The sequence below is a fragment of the Drosophila takahashii genome, chromosome 3R (genome assembly GCF_030179915.1).
Source record: "Drosophila takahashii strain IR98-3 E-12201 chromosome 3R, DtakHiC1v2, whole genome shotgun sequence".
Taxonomy (NCBI): Eukaryota; Metazoa; Arthropoda; class Insecta; order Diptera; family Drosophilidae; genus Drosophila; species Drosophila takahashii.
Window position 1 is genome coordinate 2,954,534 of NC_091681.1, and position 15,369 is coordinate 2,969,902.

General features: G+C 38.6%; 1 protein-coding gene across 3 annotated transcripts in view; it reads right to left on the reverse strand.

Annotated features, from left to right (window-relative positions):
• The window catches only part of AGO3 (Argonaute 3), a 312,574-nt gene that overhangs the window by 246,233 nt on the left and 50,972 nt on the right, over positions 1–15,369 (reverse strand). For all 3 annotated transcript variants that reach the window (XR_011418941.1, XM_070216338.1, XM_070216339.1), the window contains one exon: positions 8,748–10,159. Coding sequence is in view for 2 of the 3 variants with exons in the window: in XM_070216338.1 (XP_070072439.1) it covers positions 8,748–10,159 (1,412 nt within the window). In the remaining variant the exon portion in view is untranslated. The remainder of the gene's footprint in view (positions 1–8,747; positions 10,160–15,369) is intronic.

Below are 15,369 nucleotides of genomic sequence, written 5' to 3' on the forward strand. Positions count from 1 at the left end.
TGGAAACGAAATACTGATTTTAGCCACACACAAAAAAAAACTATGTAATATCAACATAGAAAAATAGTATTTCACAATTTTCTGAATTTTTCATGTATTTTTTTTTTTTTTTTTTTTGGGTCATTGAATAGTATTTAACAATTAAAATAGTAGAAAACCTATTTACGAAATTTGCATGTATTTTGTTGTTTTATTCATTTGGCAAGTTAATAGTAACGTCTCAATTAATATCGTAGCAAAACTATTTTATTTGTTTGTGTGTATTTTGTTGTTTTATTTTTTGGGGTATTAATTAGTAACATCACAATTAATATCGTAACACAACTATTTTTATACCCTTGTAGAGGGTATTATAATTTCAGTCAGATGTTTGCAACGCAGTGAAGGAGACGTTTCCGACCACATAAAGTATATATATTCTTGATCAGCACCAATAGCCGAGTCTATCTAGCCATGTCCGTCTGTCCGTCTGTCCCTCTGTCCGTCTGTCCGTTTCTATGCGAACTAGTCTTTCAGTTTTAAAACCATCGCGATGAAACTTTCCCGAAAGTCTTCTTTCTATTGAAGGTAGTACATATGTCGGAGCGAGCCGGATCGGACCATTATATCATAAGGCTCCCATAGGAATATTTAAACAAATATAAGAAAATTCATTGTAACTTTGTAGGAACTAGGCGTTTTGATTCTTGACTACTTATGTATAAACAAAATTAAAATAGAAACGCTGAATCTGGAATCCCTGGAACTGCACCGAGTGAGCATTACTTTATCTACAAGGGTATATAAGCTTCGGCTGGCCGAAGGTAGCTTCCTTTCTTGTTTTTCTTCATAAATTTTGCTGTTTTAAAAATAGAATTAAAAATTATATGTCAAATATTTTTCTGGTCTTAGGGTGCTTAGAGTATCCGACTCATACTCTCTGGGTCGTGAGCTCAAATCCCGCTTTTGCAGATGATGTTTTTTTTTTGGTGTTAAATGTTGATTTCCTCTGTGGCCTACACACAAAAAAAAAACTTGGTAAAATCAACTGTAATAATTGTCAAACAGGCCCCAACCAGCAAAATTGTCAATTCTACTAAGTAAATAGTCATTTCACAACAACAAAATACACACAACTAGCAAAGACACAAACCCAAAGCAAAAACAAAATACACGTAACTATTTTAATAGTTACGTAACTATCTTTGTTGGTCAATTTTACCAAGCAAGTTTTTTTGTGTGTAGTGGTTAGAGTGCTCGACTCCCGGTTCGATTCCTAGCGGAGGCTAAAAACCTGATTTGTAAGTTTAAGAATCTGTGAAATGTTAGTGTCTATAAATAACTTCCATATAAAATAATATAGCAATTTAAATAAGAAATAAAAATAGTAAATAGTAAATGTAAAAAAATTGACATTTTTTTCGGGTAAAATACTATTTTGTAGGTCATCTACTATTTTATAGGTAATCTACTATTTTTTTGGCCATTTTCTTTTTTTATGGGGGTGGGGGGGCAGTTTTTCATATTAAATAGTTGATTTTACATAGTTTTTTTTTTGTGTGCAGGATGTTATAAATTATTGCCCAGAACTATTATGAATTACAAAGGTATAAGCCAAACGAAGTGAATTCCCTAAATTATAAAACATAAAACAAAATAAAATATACAATTCCCTAAAGGGCTAATCAAACCTTTTACCGTACCACACTAAGTCATTCACACTTAAGCTTGGTCACCTTTCTGCTTTTCGAGCACATAACACCTGATTTGGCTTCATCATAGGTAAGTTTTAGGCAGAGTATTTTTTCTTGGTTTTTGGCGGTTTCCGGTAATTGTATAAAATTTAAAGGGCCCTTTATGTGTTGACCGTTGTCTACTTAGTATATTTGCTAACCGCTTTTAAAAGCAAACCTCTTGAATTCAAAAAAATTGGACTTTGAGCTTTATTTTCTGATCAAAAAAAAAAACTCAAGGAATAAGATTTATTTATCAATCAGAAAACAAAAATTAAAAAGTATGCGTTATTTGTCAAGCGGAAAATAAAACACAAAAAATATTCATTATTTCAATATTCGTTCCTCTTGCTCTGAAGAATTCGCGGTGTCGTATTAAACAATTCATGTATGTAGGTAAATACAAATTGCCACCATAAGAACATACATAAGTACATAAGTACATAACTTCAACAGATGACGTCATTGGCAATGAATATTGTGACGCCTCATTTTTGGAGTTGTAGGCGCTCAATTATTCTTATACATAAATTAAGCTTAGATGTAAGTCCACTGAAGGATAAATAAGTTAAGTTCAAAACCCACCACTCTGTCTTATTTATTAAGCGAAGGGGCGATAGTTAGCTAGGGTCACACTAGCTACAAGGTCATCGATTACCAATCGAATAGTCGTGTTAACTAACATTGGAACAGTGTTCGCACACCCCTGTCACATATCGAATGGCACAATCGCCGATCGAATAGACCAACCGGCTTCGATAGGAGTTAGGGACCACGCGGATCGAGAGAAAAAGGCTCTCTTGTGTTTCCGATCGTGCCAGCGAACAGACGTGTGCTCCGGGTAAGACCCCCGTCACCTGATAAGTATTCTCAACTGCAGAACGGGTAGTATTAGGGACACAGAATACCCGCGATATCTAAACAAAGCTTAATAAATTAACCAAGTGTACTAATTCTTAAGTGAAAACTCTCCCGTGTTTTTATTCATTGCCCCGACCCCGTAATTAGTGTCAGTGGAATCCCTTGGCAACAACCTAATAAATAACTATCCGTAGTTTGCATTACCAGTGGTTATTCCCTGGTAAATAATAGATTGTATTTTGCCGTATCAGTGGCCATTCCCTGGTAAACTAACAGTAGTTCTGCACTGTCAGTGGTTACTCCCTGGCCAGTTACTAACTTTAGCGTGTACTGCCGGCGGCTATCCCCGGTAAGTCCTCTAACCCCCCTCCCCCTTGGCAAATAACCGATCGTAGTTCGCACGGACAGTGGTTGTTCCCTGGTCAGTGGCGTCCCAGTAACGTAGGAATTAACTAACCGTAGTCTACATAACCGGTGGTCATACCCCGGTAAACGACTAACTATAGTGTGCACGGGCAGTGGTTATTCCCTGACCAATCACCGACTGCTACACGCGCTGCCGGTGAACATCCCTGGTTAGTGCCCGTTCAGTCTACACTACCGGCGGACATTCCCCGGTAGACGGTAATACGGCAACCTCTGTAGTTGGCCGTGTGGTTTTCCCCACAGTTGCTACTTCTTTTGGCAGATTGGTGCTCCCTATTAAGAGGACAGTCCATTGTTAAATGTGCATCCCCGCAGACTGCGCGAAGTTTGCAGTATTTTCTCGTATGATCATATTCTTGACAATTCGTACATTGGACGGGTGCATTCCGTTTATGGGATTCCTCAACCGTGATTGTGCGGTGCAATAGATATTGGAGCTTGTAGATTGGGTTAACTTCATTTTTAGCCTTTTGCTACTTTTGCAAATTTTTTTTTGGCCATTTTTTGGTATTTGGCCACTGATCGATAATATTGTTCGTCGTTTATTTGAGTTTTTGTTTTATTTATGTTACTTTTTTTTTATAGTAGTGTGTGAGGAGTTAAATAACTCCGCACAAATAAACCCAGGAACTACATGGAGACTTTGGACTTTAGTGTGGTGCCGTGCGCAGAGGGCTAAAGGTCCAACGGTAAAACCGCTGACTCTGGACTCTGAAGTAGAGAAAAGTACAGAGAGAGTCGGGAGAGCACGAACCCAAAGAAAGGTTTTAGAGTACGAGAAGAGACAGTTGGGAAAGTACCAACCCAGAGAGAGTTTTGAGGGAGTACGAGAAACAGAGTGGAGAGAGGCGTCAGAGCGAGACGGCACTAGTCTCAGAGAGAGACAAGAGAACATAGGCGTGCCGTGAGCAAGGATTGAGGGCGAAAGGTCGAATGGTAAAACCGTGGACTTTTGACCCTAACTTGAAGACGTCTAGTAAAAGTCAATGATGTACAACCGTGAAAACCAGCCAAAAGCAAGATCGCCACGTCGAGACGTTCGGGACCAAGAAAGTCACCGAATTGAGACACAGTTAGTTGCGGTCCTTAAAGGGAACACACGGCTAAGTCTGCAGAACAACAAGGTTGGCTGTAATACCGACCATCCCGACTATATTGGTTGTAATACCGATTAGTCCGGCTACGTTGGCTGTAATACCGCTCAGTTTAGCTGCATTGGCTGTAAATACCGATCAGGCTAGCTGTGTCGGCTGTAATACCGACTAGTCCGATTAGTCTAGCTGCATTGGCTGTGATACCGATGAGTCCGGATACGTTGGCTGTAATACCAACTAGTCCGGCTACATTGGCTGTAATATCGATCAGTTGAGCAAGGACCGGGCAGACTTGCAGACCAGCATCACCACCAGTCGAACGTGGAGCACAAGCAACGGATCTCAACGGAGCAACACGGAACAACGCTGCAACGAGTCGCGTAGGACATCGACAAGGACAAGCATCCAGGGACCGCGCCGCGAGCCATGCCTGAGGTACGATCGCAACAGCAAGGAGGGAAGGTTAGGGTGGAACGTTCGTCTTTCTCTGGGTTTTTGCTACAGGGACTGCTGGCGTAATCTGGCCGTCAAAGGAAACTGAGTGAGCGTCTAGCGGGACCGGCCGGGACAGAGCAGTGGACAGGAGGCTGCGGCTGGCAGGACGAAGGTCTTGCAAGCGTGGTGCCTGTTCACCCTAGTCGGAGAACGGTGAGGCTTCCCTAAACCCAACGGCCTACCCAACTTCACGCCCTCGTTTACGAGTTGCAGGGAAAGTATCGAGTATCGAAAGTTCGAGGGATCACCGGTCGGCGCCGCAGGAGTATCACCAGCAAGAGATATACATGATTGTAATTGTAAACAAGAACCGTAAATAAACACCTCCTTAACCGATTTTTAAAGTGTTGTTACTGTTAACCGAGCGGTGACATTTATATAAATTTAGTTGGACGAACACACAATCTACTGAGCTAGCCGCACGAACATCGATAAAAATCAGTTTAGGATCCGTATAGACTCCAAGGTCGTCAGCATGCGTTATTCTATCTAACCCACAACCGCTTAAAGTATAAGTTGAATAGTGAGAGCTGACACGGAATAGGGTTATTAGTTTACACTTAGAACCACTTAAATTTAAATCATTATTCATGCACCATGTTTGAAATGCATTGAGATCAGATTGTAAAGCTAAACTTTGTGCGGGATCATTAAATTGCAGGCACAACTTAACGTCGTCTGCGTACATAAGTACACGTGAGTTCGTTAAGACTAGAGGAAGGTCATTTATGAATAATGTAAACAGGAACGGACCAAGATGACTTCCTTGTGGTACACCGGACGTAACTCGGATTAGGTCCTGCCATTCAAATAACTTAAGATCCACCTAAGAAGATCATCAGGAAACCCCAAAAGGTCCAATTTCCGAACTAAAATCGGATGCTTTACAGAGTCAAACGCCTTACTGAAATCAGTGTAAACCACATGAGTCTGACAATTTGTTCTAAAACCATTTAACACAAATGAAGTAAACTCCAAAAGGTTGGTTGTCGTTGACATAAGTTTTATAAATCCGTGCTGACAAGAGGAAATAAGAGACCTACAACTGTGTTGCAAATGGGGAGTAATAATGTTCTCGAAGAGCTTCGGAATAGCTGATAGCTTTGAAATACCTCTGTAATTACATGCGTTCAATTTGCTTCCCTTTTTATGAAGCGGTTGTTATCCCGCTTCATCTGACGTTTCTAAAGACAAAGTAAAAAGTTTGTGCAATGGTCTACACAAAGTCTCAGCGCAATACTTGAACACACATCCAGGGACTCCGTCAGGACCCGGAGAGTAGACTGGTTTGACACTTTGCAAATCTAAAAGAAATGAGCTTTCACTTATAACTGGACAAAAAATATAGTTTGATTTAGGCATGTCATATGGGTAAGACTGGTCTGACAGACTTGTTGTTGAATAGGTGGTTTGGAAAAACTGTGCAAAAAGATCGGCTATGGCCTGATCTGTGTTTGCGGCAGAATTTTCAAATTTAAGGGTTGATGGGTAAGAAAATTATAAAACTGTTTTGGATCCAGTGTAAACTGCGTCTTACAACGAGCTAAATAGTTTTTGTAACACTGAGCGTTAAGCACGGTAAAATCCGACCGAGCACTTAAGTATCGGGAAAAGGCAGCATGTAATCCGGAAGCTCTTAACTTTTTGTACAGTCTAGACTTCACATTTTAAGGTCGTGACAACTCTTTACTAAACCAAGGAGGTTGGCTAGAAATTGTAGGATAATACTTAGGAACGCATGTATCAAAAACTGCGTTTAATACATTATAAAATATAGTAAGGGGTTATATACCTTTTTTTAAAAAAAAAAAAAACGAATTTTTTTTTTTGCTGAATCCTAAAGTATATCCCCTAGAGAACATCTTCCCAAATTTTCATACAGATCCGAATAATAGTTCGATAGGAAAACAGCGTTTTGACGCGCTCGACTTCAATAGTTGCAACGTCAACGTAAAACTTGGAATGCGTTTATCTCAAAGTCGTGTTTTTCCAAAAGTGCCTTCGCTGTGACCACGATTGCGCAAGAACTATTTGATCGATCTTCTTCAATAGTTTTTTAAATTATTCGTAATGATTGTGCCGAGTTCGTGAACGATTCAGTTTTTATGCGCCAATTTTAATTTCGCAGATCAGAATTTTTTAATAAAATTTTTAGAACTTGAAAAATCAACTTTTTGGAATAATTGTTACTGTATGCAGAAAAAAGGAAATATTCTTAAAAGTAATCGTTCACGAACTGAAAATAATACTATACTAACTAAAAATTTTTGGTTTTTTGATATCAGTTGACTTGCTGGACTTCCATCGTGGTCACCGCAAGCCGCTATAAAAAAAAGGGTTCCGAAAGAATTGCCATAACTTCGTAAATTATTCATATTTTTTCAAGAACAAAGGCTTGTTGTTTCGATAAGAACATGTACTATCAATAAATAATAACTTCACTGTCATAGAATTATTGCTACACACCAAAAAAAAATCCAAAGTTCCCTCAATTTTTTCGCTCAAAAAAGGTATATAACCCCTTAACAGCTTCAGTCATATTAGTACATAAGTACAGTTTAGACCAATCCGAGCAAGCAATCCGAACTTCACATTTTTAAGTCGTGACAACTCTTTACTAAACCACGGAGGAACGCATGTATCAAAAACAATTATAAAATATATTAGAACATAAGTACAGATAAGACCAATCCGAGCAAGCGATAAGGCTATTGATAAGAGTAAAGTTTGCTCTACGAAAGCAGGGGATGTGTTTAGCTGACTTTTCAGATATTTCAATTAATTTTGTACCCGTGTCAACGGTCAGCTCCAGCGTTGGGTGATATGGGTCTTCTGGTAAAGTAATTGCAGAGGTTTTAACTATGCAGACACAATCTGGACTTGAAACAAAGCATAGATCCAGTAATCGTCCTACCGAATTTTAAAAATGGTTTACTTGAGACAAAGAAATATCAAGCAAACCATCAAGAAAATCATGCTGCGTTGAAGGTAAAAATATATTTGAGGTTTCGACGGTGGACCATGTCGCTCTAGGTATATTAAAGTCATCTAAAACTATTAACTGATCCCTATCTGATAGTTTACTTGAAATAAACTGGATAGCGGACAGATGATTTGTATATATTGGGAATTCAGATGACGGCGGAATATAAGAACATGTTATGTATATAGAAATACCCGGAAGGGATAGTTTTATACACAGAAATTCAATGTCCATTATTTCCTCGGACGTTATTTCTTCAGACGTTAATTCTGAGTCAACTGCAATTAAAACTCCACCTCCACGTCGGGAGGGACGATCAAGCCTGTACGTTGTTAACTTACTTGGAAAGACTTCGGAACTAAGAATTTCCGGTTTTAACCAAGTTTCTGTGAACACAAAAAGATGGGAAGACAAGGCAAAACTATCAGAATACAATTTGGTCAACTTACTTTGTAAACCTCTTGTATTATGATAGGAAAGCAGAAGGAAATAATCTAGTTTTTTGAGACAGATACAGATGAAGATGTGGATGGCTCTTTAAAGGGATTTCCCACTTCCTTTGAACGAATTTTCTTTTTTTTAGCTTTTAGCCTTCAGGCCCAAAATTGGGTGAGCACATCATTGCAAAATGAGCACAGGGAACACCGATTTTAAATGATGATCCTCAATCTGAACTTTCTTACGGATATAGGCCGTAATGTCCAGGGATGAAAGGTCAGGATTCAGCCAAGGAACAAAAATTTGTTTCCGCTGCGGTACACATGTGACTGTTTTAGGTACATTTATGGCTGCACTAACAGTTCCAGTCGGTACTCAGGACGTTAAGTCAACATGCGGCGTTGGAACAACAGATTTTTCGAATGACTCACGCGGTAAGCCTCGCGACTTTTGCATTCGGTAACTGAATATTTTTCAGCTTTTGACCTCATTACCATTTGTGCGGCAGTTATGATCGACTGTTGTGCTCCCCGGATCGCCAGAGAGTTTCACAAGCAACTACCGTGGGCTGTCTATCGACCGCAGTTTTGTTACGTGAAGTTAATAGCAAAGCTTCCTAGATTTTGCAATATTTTCATACGTCTCAATCTTTCTGATACACATGGTTACTAGTAACTAAATAATAATAAGTAAATTTATTAAATTAATAATAAAGTAAATTATAAATGTTAATATTACCTGTGATGGTATTGGTAATTCCGAACAACATATTTTTTTTATTGCAGAATATCGATCATCTCTACTATTATGACAAATACAGACGACTATTTGTGCATCCATAGTTATATTTCGTCGTAAAGCTTGAATGTATGCATCAATTCGATCGTGGTCCAAAGAAATTATTGTTGGCTTAGAAACGTTCATCCCGAGAGGCTTACAACACTGTTTCATATTATCAAGTAAGTTAGTTGCAGCTCTTGAATCGTTTTTTAAATGAATTATTATCCATTTATTAAGGTGAATTACTTCCAGCATTTCATTGCTTACAGCATATTTAGAAAACTCCGCATTTTTTCCAGCTGACACTATCGTTTTTGAAAAATGAATTTGCGCTGTTTCCATTTGACGTCCTTTTAGTTTGTTGTAACTTTTGTTTAGTGAAAGACCCCAACTATTTAGTATTTCTTGTGCAGCAGTACTTTTAGAGACATTGTCGTGGAACTTATTTAACGCCAGCTGTCGTTGATTGGGAGAAACTCTTGTAAATGTAGCTATCTCACGCATTAGTTTATTATCTGAACGAACTTCATCGCGCAATCCAGTAAGATAACACAGTTCAGGAATTAAACAGAACTGTATACTTTCCTTGTCGTCTGGTGTTGTTCTTGATTTCTTTATACTAAGAAGCAATGGTTGATTAATGTCTTTAATGTTTATATTATGAAATTTTTTGTAATATTCCACGTAACTTGTGGAACCAGTGCTGGTTTGAAACATGGACTTCGGGCTTTGATCAAAGCATATCTCATTTATTTTATAGGTACGATTGTTATATCTTGTTATCACTATATTTCCAACCAATGTCTTTTTCACACTTTCTTGATAATGCTTAACATTTTGGTGATATAGATCAATCAGCATTTCTAAAACAGTTTTTTGACAAAGTATACGATGCGAAACATCGCAGCACAGCATTAAACCACCTTTGTGTTCGTCGACGGCGGTAACATAGCCTGGCCAAACTTCCAACTTAGCCAGTGGTATAATTTTTGGACGTGTGGGATCATATTGTTTTCGATCAAATCTTACATAATTTAACGTTTTCATAACTCTATCAAATAAAATATTATATAAATGTATGCAATTCTGAAGATCTTCTTTTTTTTTAAATAATATTCGTATTTGCAATTCAGCGTCTTCCACTTTTGAAACAAAGACTGTCATCTGATTTGGTAACAAAATTGGTAAATATAATGTAACACCGTCAAATGTTTTGGTTCCTCCGAGCTTATCCTTATGATCGTTTAAGTATTTCAATCTTAAATGAACCGAGTCAACGGGAGGAAAAAAACGAACTTCGTAATGGAAAACTCCTTTTGTTTTGTCAGTTATTATCTCTAAGTAATTACAAGAAATATTGACAGATGAACCTAAAAAAAAAAATATAATACAATTTTTTTGTGTGCAAATATAAGAAAATCAAGAAAGGAAGTTCATTTCGGCTAGCCGAAGTTTATATACTTTTGCATGTAAAACCAATACCTTTTTAATGTGTTTAATGATTATAAACGCGAAAGGCTTTTATTTTTAAAAGAGCAATTTATGCCATTTTTTCAACTTTTTTAACTGTGACAAGGTTTAGCTAATAAACTTATGACTGGAACTCAACGATTTATATAAGAAAATTAAAGGAAAGGTGTCTATAAATAACATGACTCTTCAATTACATAAATTGACTAATCAGAAGACAACATACAAATTTTTGGCTTTGAGAATTCAGCTGTCGTTTTATTGAGCCAAAAACGCTTAGCAAGAGTCCAAGTCCGTGTCAAAGTTAGCTCTCACATTGATGGTCAAGAAAGAAATGTTAGCACTCGAGAAACCGGCCCTAAATGTAGCAGTTCTCAAAAACCAATGATCCATAAATTTTGTAACTGGTACCATTTGAAAGGAAATAGATGTACAATTCCAAAAAGGAATGGCCCTTTGTGATCGCACCGGAAATAATGGAGATTTACCGTCTGAAAGTCCAAAAAGTTTTATTATTGGCTTTTTTTCAAGGCTAGTTTTTATTAATATTTTAAAAATATTTATTTTGAGAATGCAGATCTAAAGGGACATATGTCCCAGAGACGGAAGAGTTATGGCCGAAATCAAGTGTACATTCTAGGAGTTATGCTTATTATAGTAAAATGACTCAAAGTCACCATAAATCAGCAGTAGTACTGTTGGGACACTCACGGTCCCAGAGGGTTTCCACTTATTTCGAGCTCTGGTTCACAGCATACAGATAGCTGAAATTTTTATTTAAATTCAAAATGAGTTCACAATCAATCAAATTAATACATTTTAGCTTACATTTGTGGTTTGCCGCTCTTTCACTTTCAATAGCGTCACTTATATTCTTAGGTTTCCAATACTATAATCTAGATATGACACTGACTAACAGTTTTGAACAACTAAACAACGTTATCGACCTAGCAGTGTTGAATAACTTTACAGTGAATTTAAATTAACAGATTTTGAATTCAAATAACTCAACTTTTGAAATTGGACCGTTAGCGCGCGGCTACATTCTTATTAGCCTCGCAACATTCCCCACCTCGTGATTCTTCTGCGTGACTACGCTGAGTATCACGAATCCTCATGATGTCCAATTTAGCCAGTTTGACTGCAGGGCGAGTAACGAGTCCTCCGGGTGTGCGCACAACACCGCGACGAACTTGTCCATCCTTCGCCAGATTAACATCCACGACGATCCCTTTAGTACAGGTGTTTCCCTTGCTTGTTTCATCAACGACAAGAACCACATCATTCACGGAAAATGGAGCTGGGTTCGGATGAAACCATTTTGTACGTCTCGTCAGGGTGGGTAGATACTCTCGAATCCATCTTTTCCAGAAACAATCTGCCAGTTTGATCAGTAATGCAGAAATGCTTGGCTAAGCGTAATCCGTTAGCTTCCATCAAACCGCGTTCCCGTATACCACTGGAGTTACCAACCAAGAAGTGGTTTGGTGTTAGAGCTTCCGAATTCTCCGATTCCCATGGAATATAGGTCAACGGCTTTGAGTTTAAGGTGCATTCGACATCGGCCAACGCAGCGCGCAATACTTGCTCGCGCAGTCCAGCGTTCGACAAAATTTCCGTCAGGATCGACTTCGTAGAACGCACCATACGCTCCCAGCAGCCGCCCATATGAGGCGATCCCGGAGGAATAAAACTAAACGACATCTCCGGATGCTTCCTTTCCACTGCTGACGTTGATATACGCTCGATCTCTAGCGCGATTCAATTCGACCCTGCATGCGAAGCACTCCGTTTGGGTCCAGGTACGGTGAGCATCTATATATAATGCTTTTCCGGTTTGTCAGGCAGCAATTTTCCTTAATGCATCGAATCTCGTCAAAAAATTCTTTCTCTTGACATGTCCTTATGAAAGTTGTGTCCATTTCCACATCACACTTAAGCAACAGCAATCTCTCCAGTTCAGGTCCATGCGGTTTCACAGGAAGAAGGCGTAGAAAGTCGAACAGACGCTCCAGTTTGCTGAAACGTAATGGATCCGGCATAACAGATGCCAGCGCCGAGACCTGTTTCTTACTTTCCTCCTTGTGGTACAACACTTCAGTCTCTCTGGCTTTAGATATTTATTTTCCGTGTAGCTACTCCGACTACCCAGCGCCATTCACCAACCTCGGAACCTTAAAGAATTTCTCGGACACGCAAATCTACGAATTGCGGGTACTTGCGAGCGTCGGATTTTATCCAGAATACGCGTTTCTCAATTTCGGTTGATAGCTCAGACTCCAAACACTTGGCCAAGCGCAATTCCCAAAACCGCTGCCATTAATTCCATTCGTGGTACTGATATGGGTTTCAAAGGCGCTACTCTGGTTTTCGATGCCAGTAGGGAACATCTGATTTCGTCTTCAACACCAACTCGCAAATATGCAACTGCAGCGTAAGCATCCAAGCTAGCATCGACGAACATATGTAGTTGCAAGCTCTTAACATTACTTAAGCATGACATGTAGCGAGGAATGCGCAGATCGCTCAGTTTTGGCAGCAAGGCTTGCCATTTCATCCAGTCGATCTCATCCGGTTCCTTGATTGCGTCGTCCCAGCTCACACCTGACCTCCAAATGTTTTGAAGAATAATTTTGGCACGCACGTTAAAAAATCCAAGAGGCCCGAGTGGACCGAAAATGGACATAACGATACTCAACACTCGGCGCTTCGTATTACAGCCAGCTCACGACTTCTGCAGCAACTCAGGCCTAATGACAAACGTTAACATGTCAGACTCAAGCAGCCACCACATTCCCAACACTTTCTCCTGCAGTTCGCTCTGTGTGCCAAGGTACTTAGGCGGTGCTTCATAAATGTCATTCTGAGAGCGTACGACGCGCTTGGAGTTTGATATCCAATTTCTCATTTCGAATCCACCCTTCGCGTGAATATCCTTAATACTGCTCGCTAATTGAACCATTTGTTCCTCGGTATCAACTGACTCCAAACAATCGTCATCGAACGTGTTTCGGCAAATAGGGCTTCTGGATGACTTTCACCAAATCTCTCTGCATTACGCCTCAATATAAAGTTGGCAAGTGACGGCGAGCATGCAGCGCCTGCATTACGAATGTATCCGGTGGGCGATTAGTTTCTCCATTACGCCATAAGAACTTCTGAGAAAATTGGTCAGAAATCCGTAGACTCGCTGGTCTCTGATCCGCCGGTTTTTGTCATTGCAATTCTCGCTCTTAATTTCAGTATTCGGATAGTGCAGCAGCACGTTGTGCGGTAATTTACAGTTGCGAAAAAAATAATAGCACCACTTCGTCACAGGTTCTTAATATTAAAAAAATTTGTGGAAAACGGGGATTTTTATATAAGAAGTGTTTTTTATTATCTTGATTAGTATTCCACCCATTTGAAAAAATTGATACGGATATCGAAAATATTGTCTACATATAATTTTTTCAGATTTTAAGAAAAAAAGTCAAAAAAGGCCGAAAAAAATAATAGCACCACTTCCGTTTTCTTTAAATAAAACGTTACGATGCGCTAATATTCTTGTGTATAAAGGATATATTTTATGAGATTTGACTAAAACTAACTTCTCCTGATATCCAGACATCAAATTGATTACCATTTGGCAATACAACGACATGTGGAAAATTTTCCAAGTCGGAAAAGAAAAATATTCAAAAAAGAAACATATTGGATGAAAAACGGTCATGAAAACCGGTTCGATTTCTTAGGTTTTGGATCATCTTCATTAAGAATGGCATAAACTTTGAAGGATAACACAGAAAAACCGAGTCCTGGCCCATTTTTCCTTCCAAAATGTTATATCACAAAGCACACAGAATCTTATCAGGGCCAAAACTAAACTAAAACACGTGCTTAAAATAATAGCAAATATTTTAATAATTTCAATAAACAAATTTATAAAACATGCACTTAAAAAAAAATCCTATCCGAAATGCGAAACACATATACAAGGGCATAGGGCTCGTCAAAAAAAGTTACAAATGAATGCCCGCAAACTTATGAGAATGTGTGAAGGCAAAGTTAAATTGGGTAAGAAGAAATCCTTTTTATAAGTGTAATCGCTTGACCATAACACAACCAAAAATCTTCGAATTTTTTTTTAAAGACAGTTTAAACAGTTAATCTAAAACGTCTTAAATCATTTCCGAATAAATTTGAAAATATATCATGACTTTTGGGCCCCAATTTCTTTATAGGTAGGGTCCTTGACTTGTTTAATCTATAGTAAGTCATTATATCCAAAAATCCCAAAAGATATTTACACTTTAAACTTAGATTTACTTCTTAGCTACCGCCAACTAAAGATTAAGTTACCCATATGTCATTTTTCTACCTTTTATTCTATTTTTAGAGAAGTGGTGCTATTATTTTTTTCGTACGTTTTTCCGGTTTTGCATTGATTTTCTTAAATAAGTCCAGAAACCTTTTATAAAGCTAACATTTTTTTTCATATTCAAATTATGTTTAGCCTTACTATTTCAAACCCTTTTTTGAAAAGTTAAAAAAGTTAAAAAATGTGAGTAGGGTGACTAGTTAAAGTTTTTTTGGGTTAGTGGTGCTATTATTTTTTTCACAGCTGTACATCCATCGATATTGCAAAGTTTCTTTACTCTGCAGTTACGGACAATATGCTTTCCATAACAACAAAATAAAAGTCGCTTGGGTAAGACATGGATAAGAATCCTTTGCAATTTGCCAGACCATGGTCGCAGCCACATTCTGGACAAGGATGTTCTTCTGTGACGTGTGCCTTCGACTCGCCGACGTCATTGTTTTCCAGCATGTCGTGCACCAGCAGGCGCTCCTTTGAATACCTTCCACTTTTATCCTTCTCTGTTGAGTGACATTCATAGGGTGCAACCATCGTTGCGCTTATCGCTATACCAAAAAGCCACTTGTCGAACGTGATCAAATTGGCGGCACCAGATGCTAAGCGATGTCTGCCCCAATCCAGCTTAAGATCACTCGGCAGCTTAGCAACCAAATCGTTCAGCAGAGAAGAATCATTAAGGTATTCCTGTAGTCCAACTGACATCATTGTGGCACAATAATTCTGGACTGCCAGTGCCAGACGAATCACGGA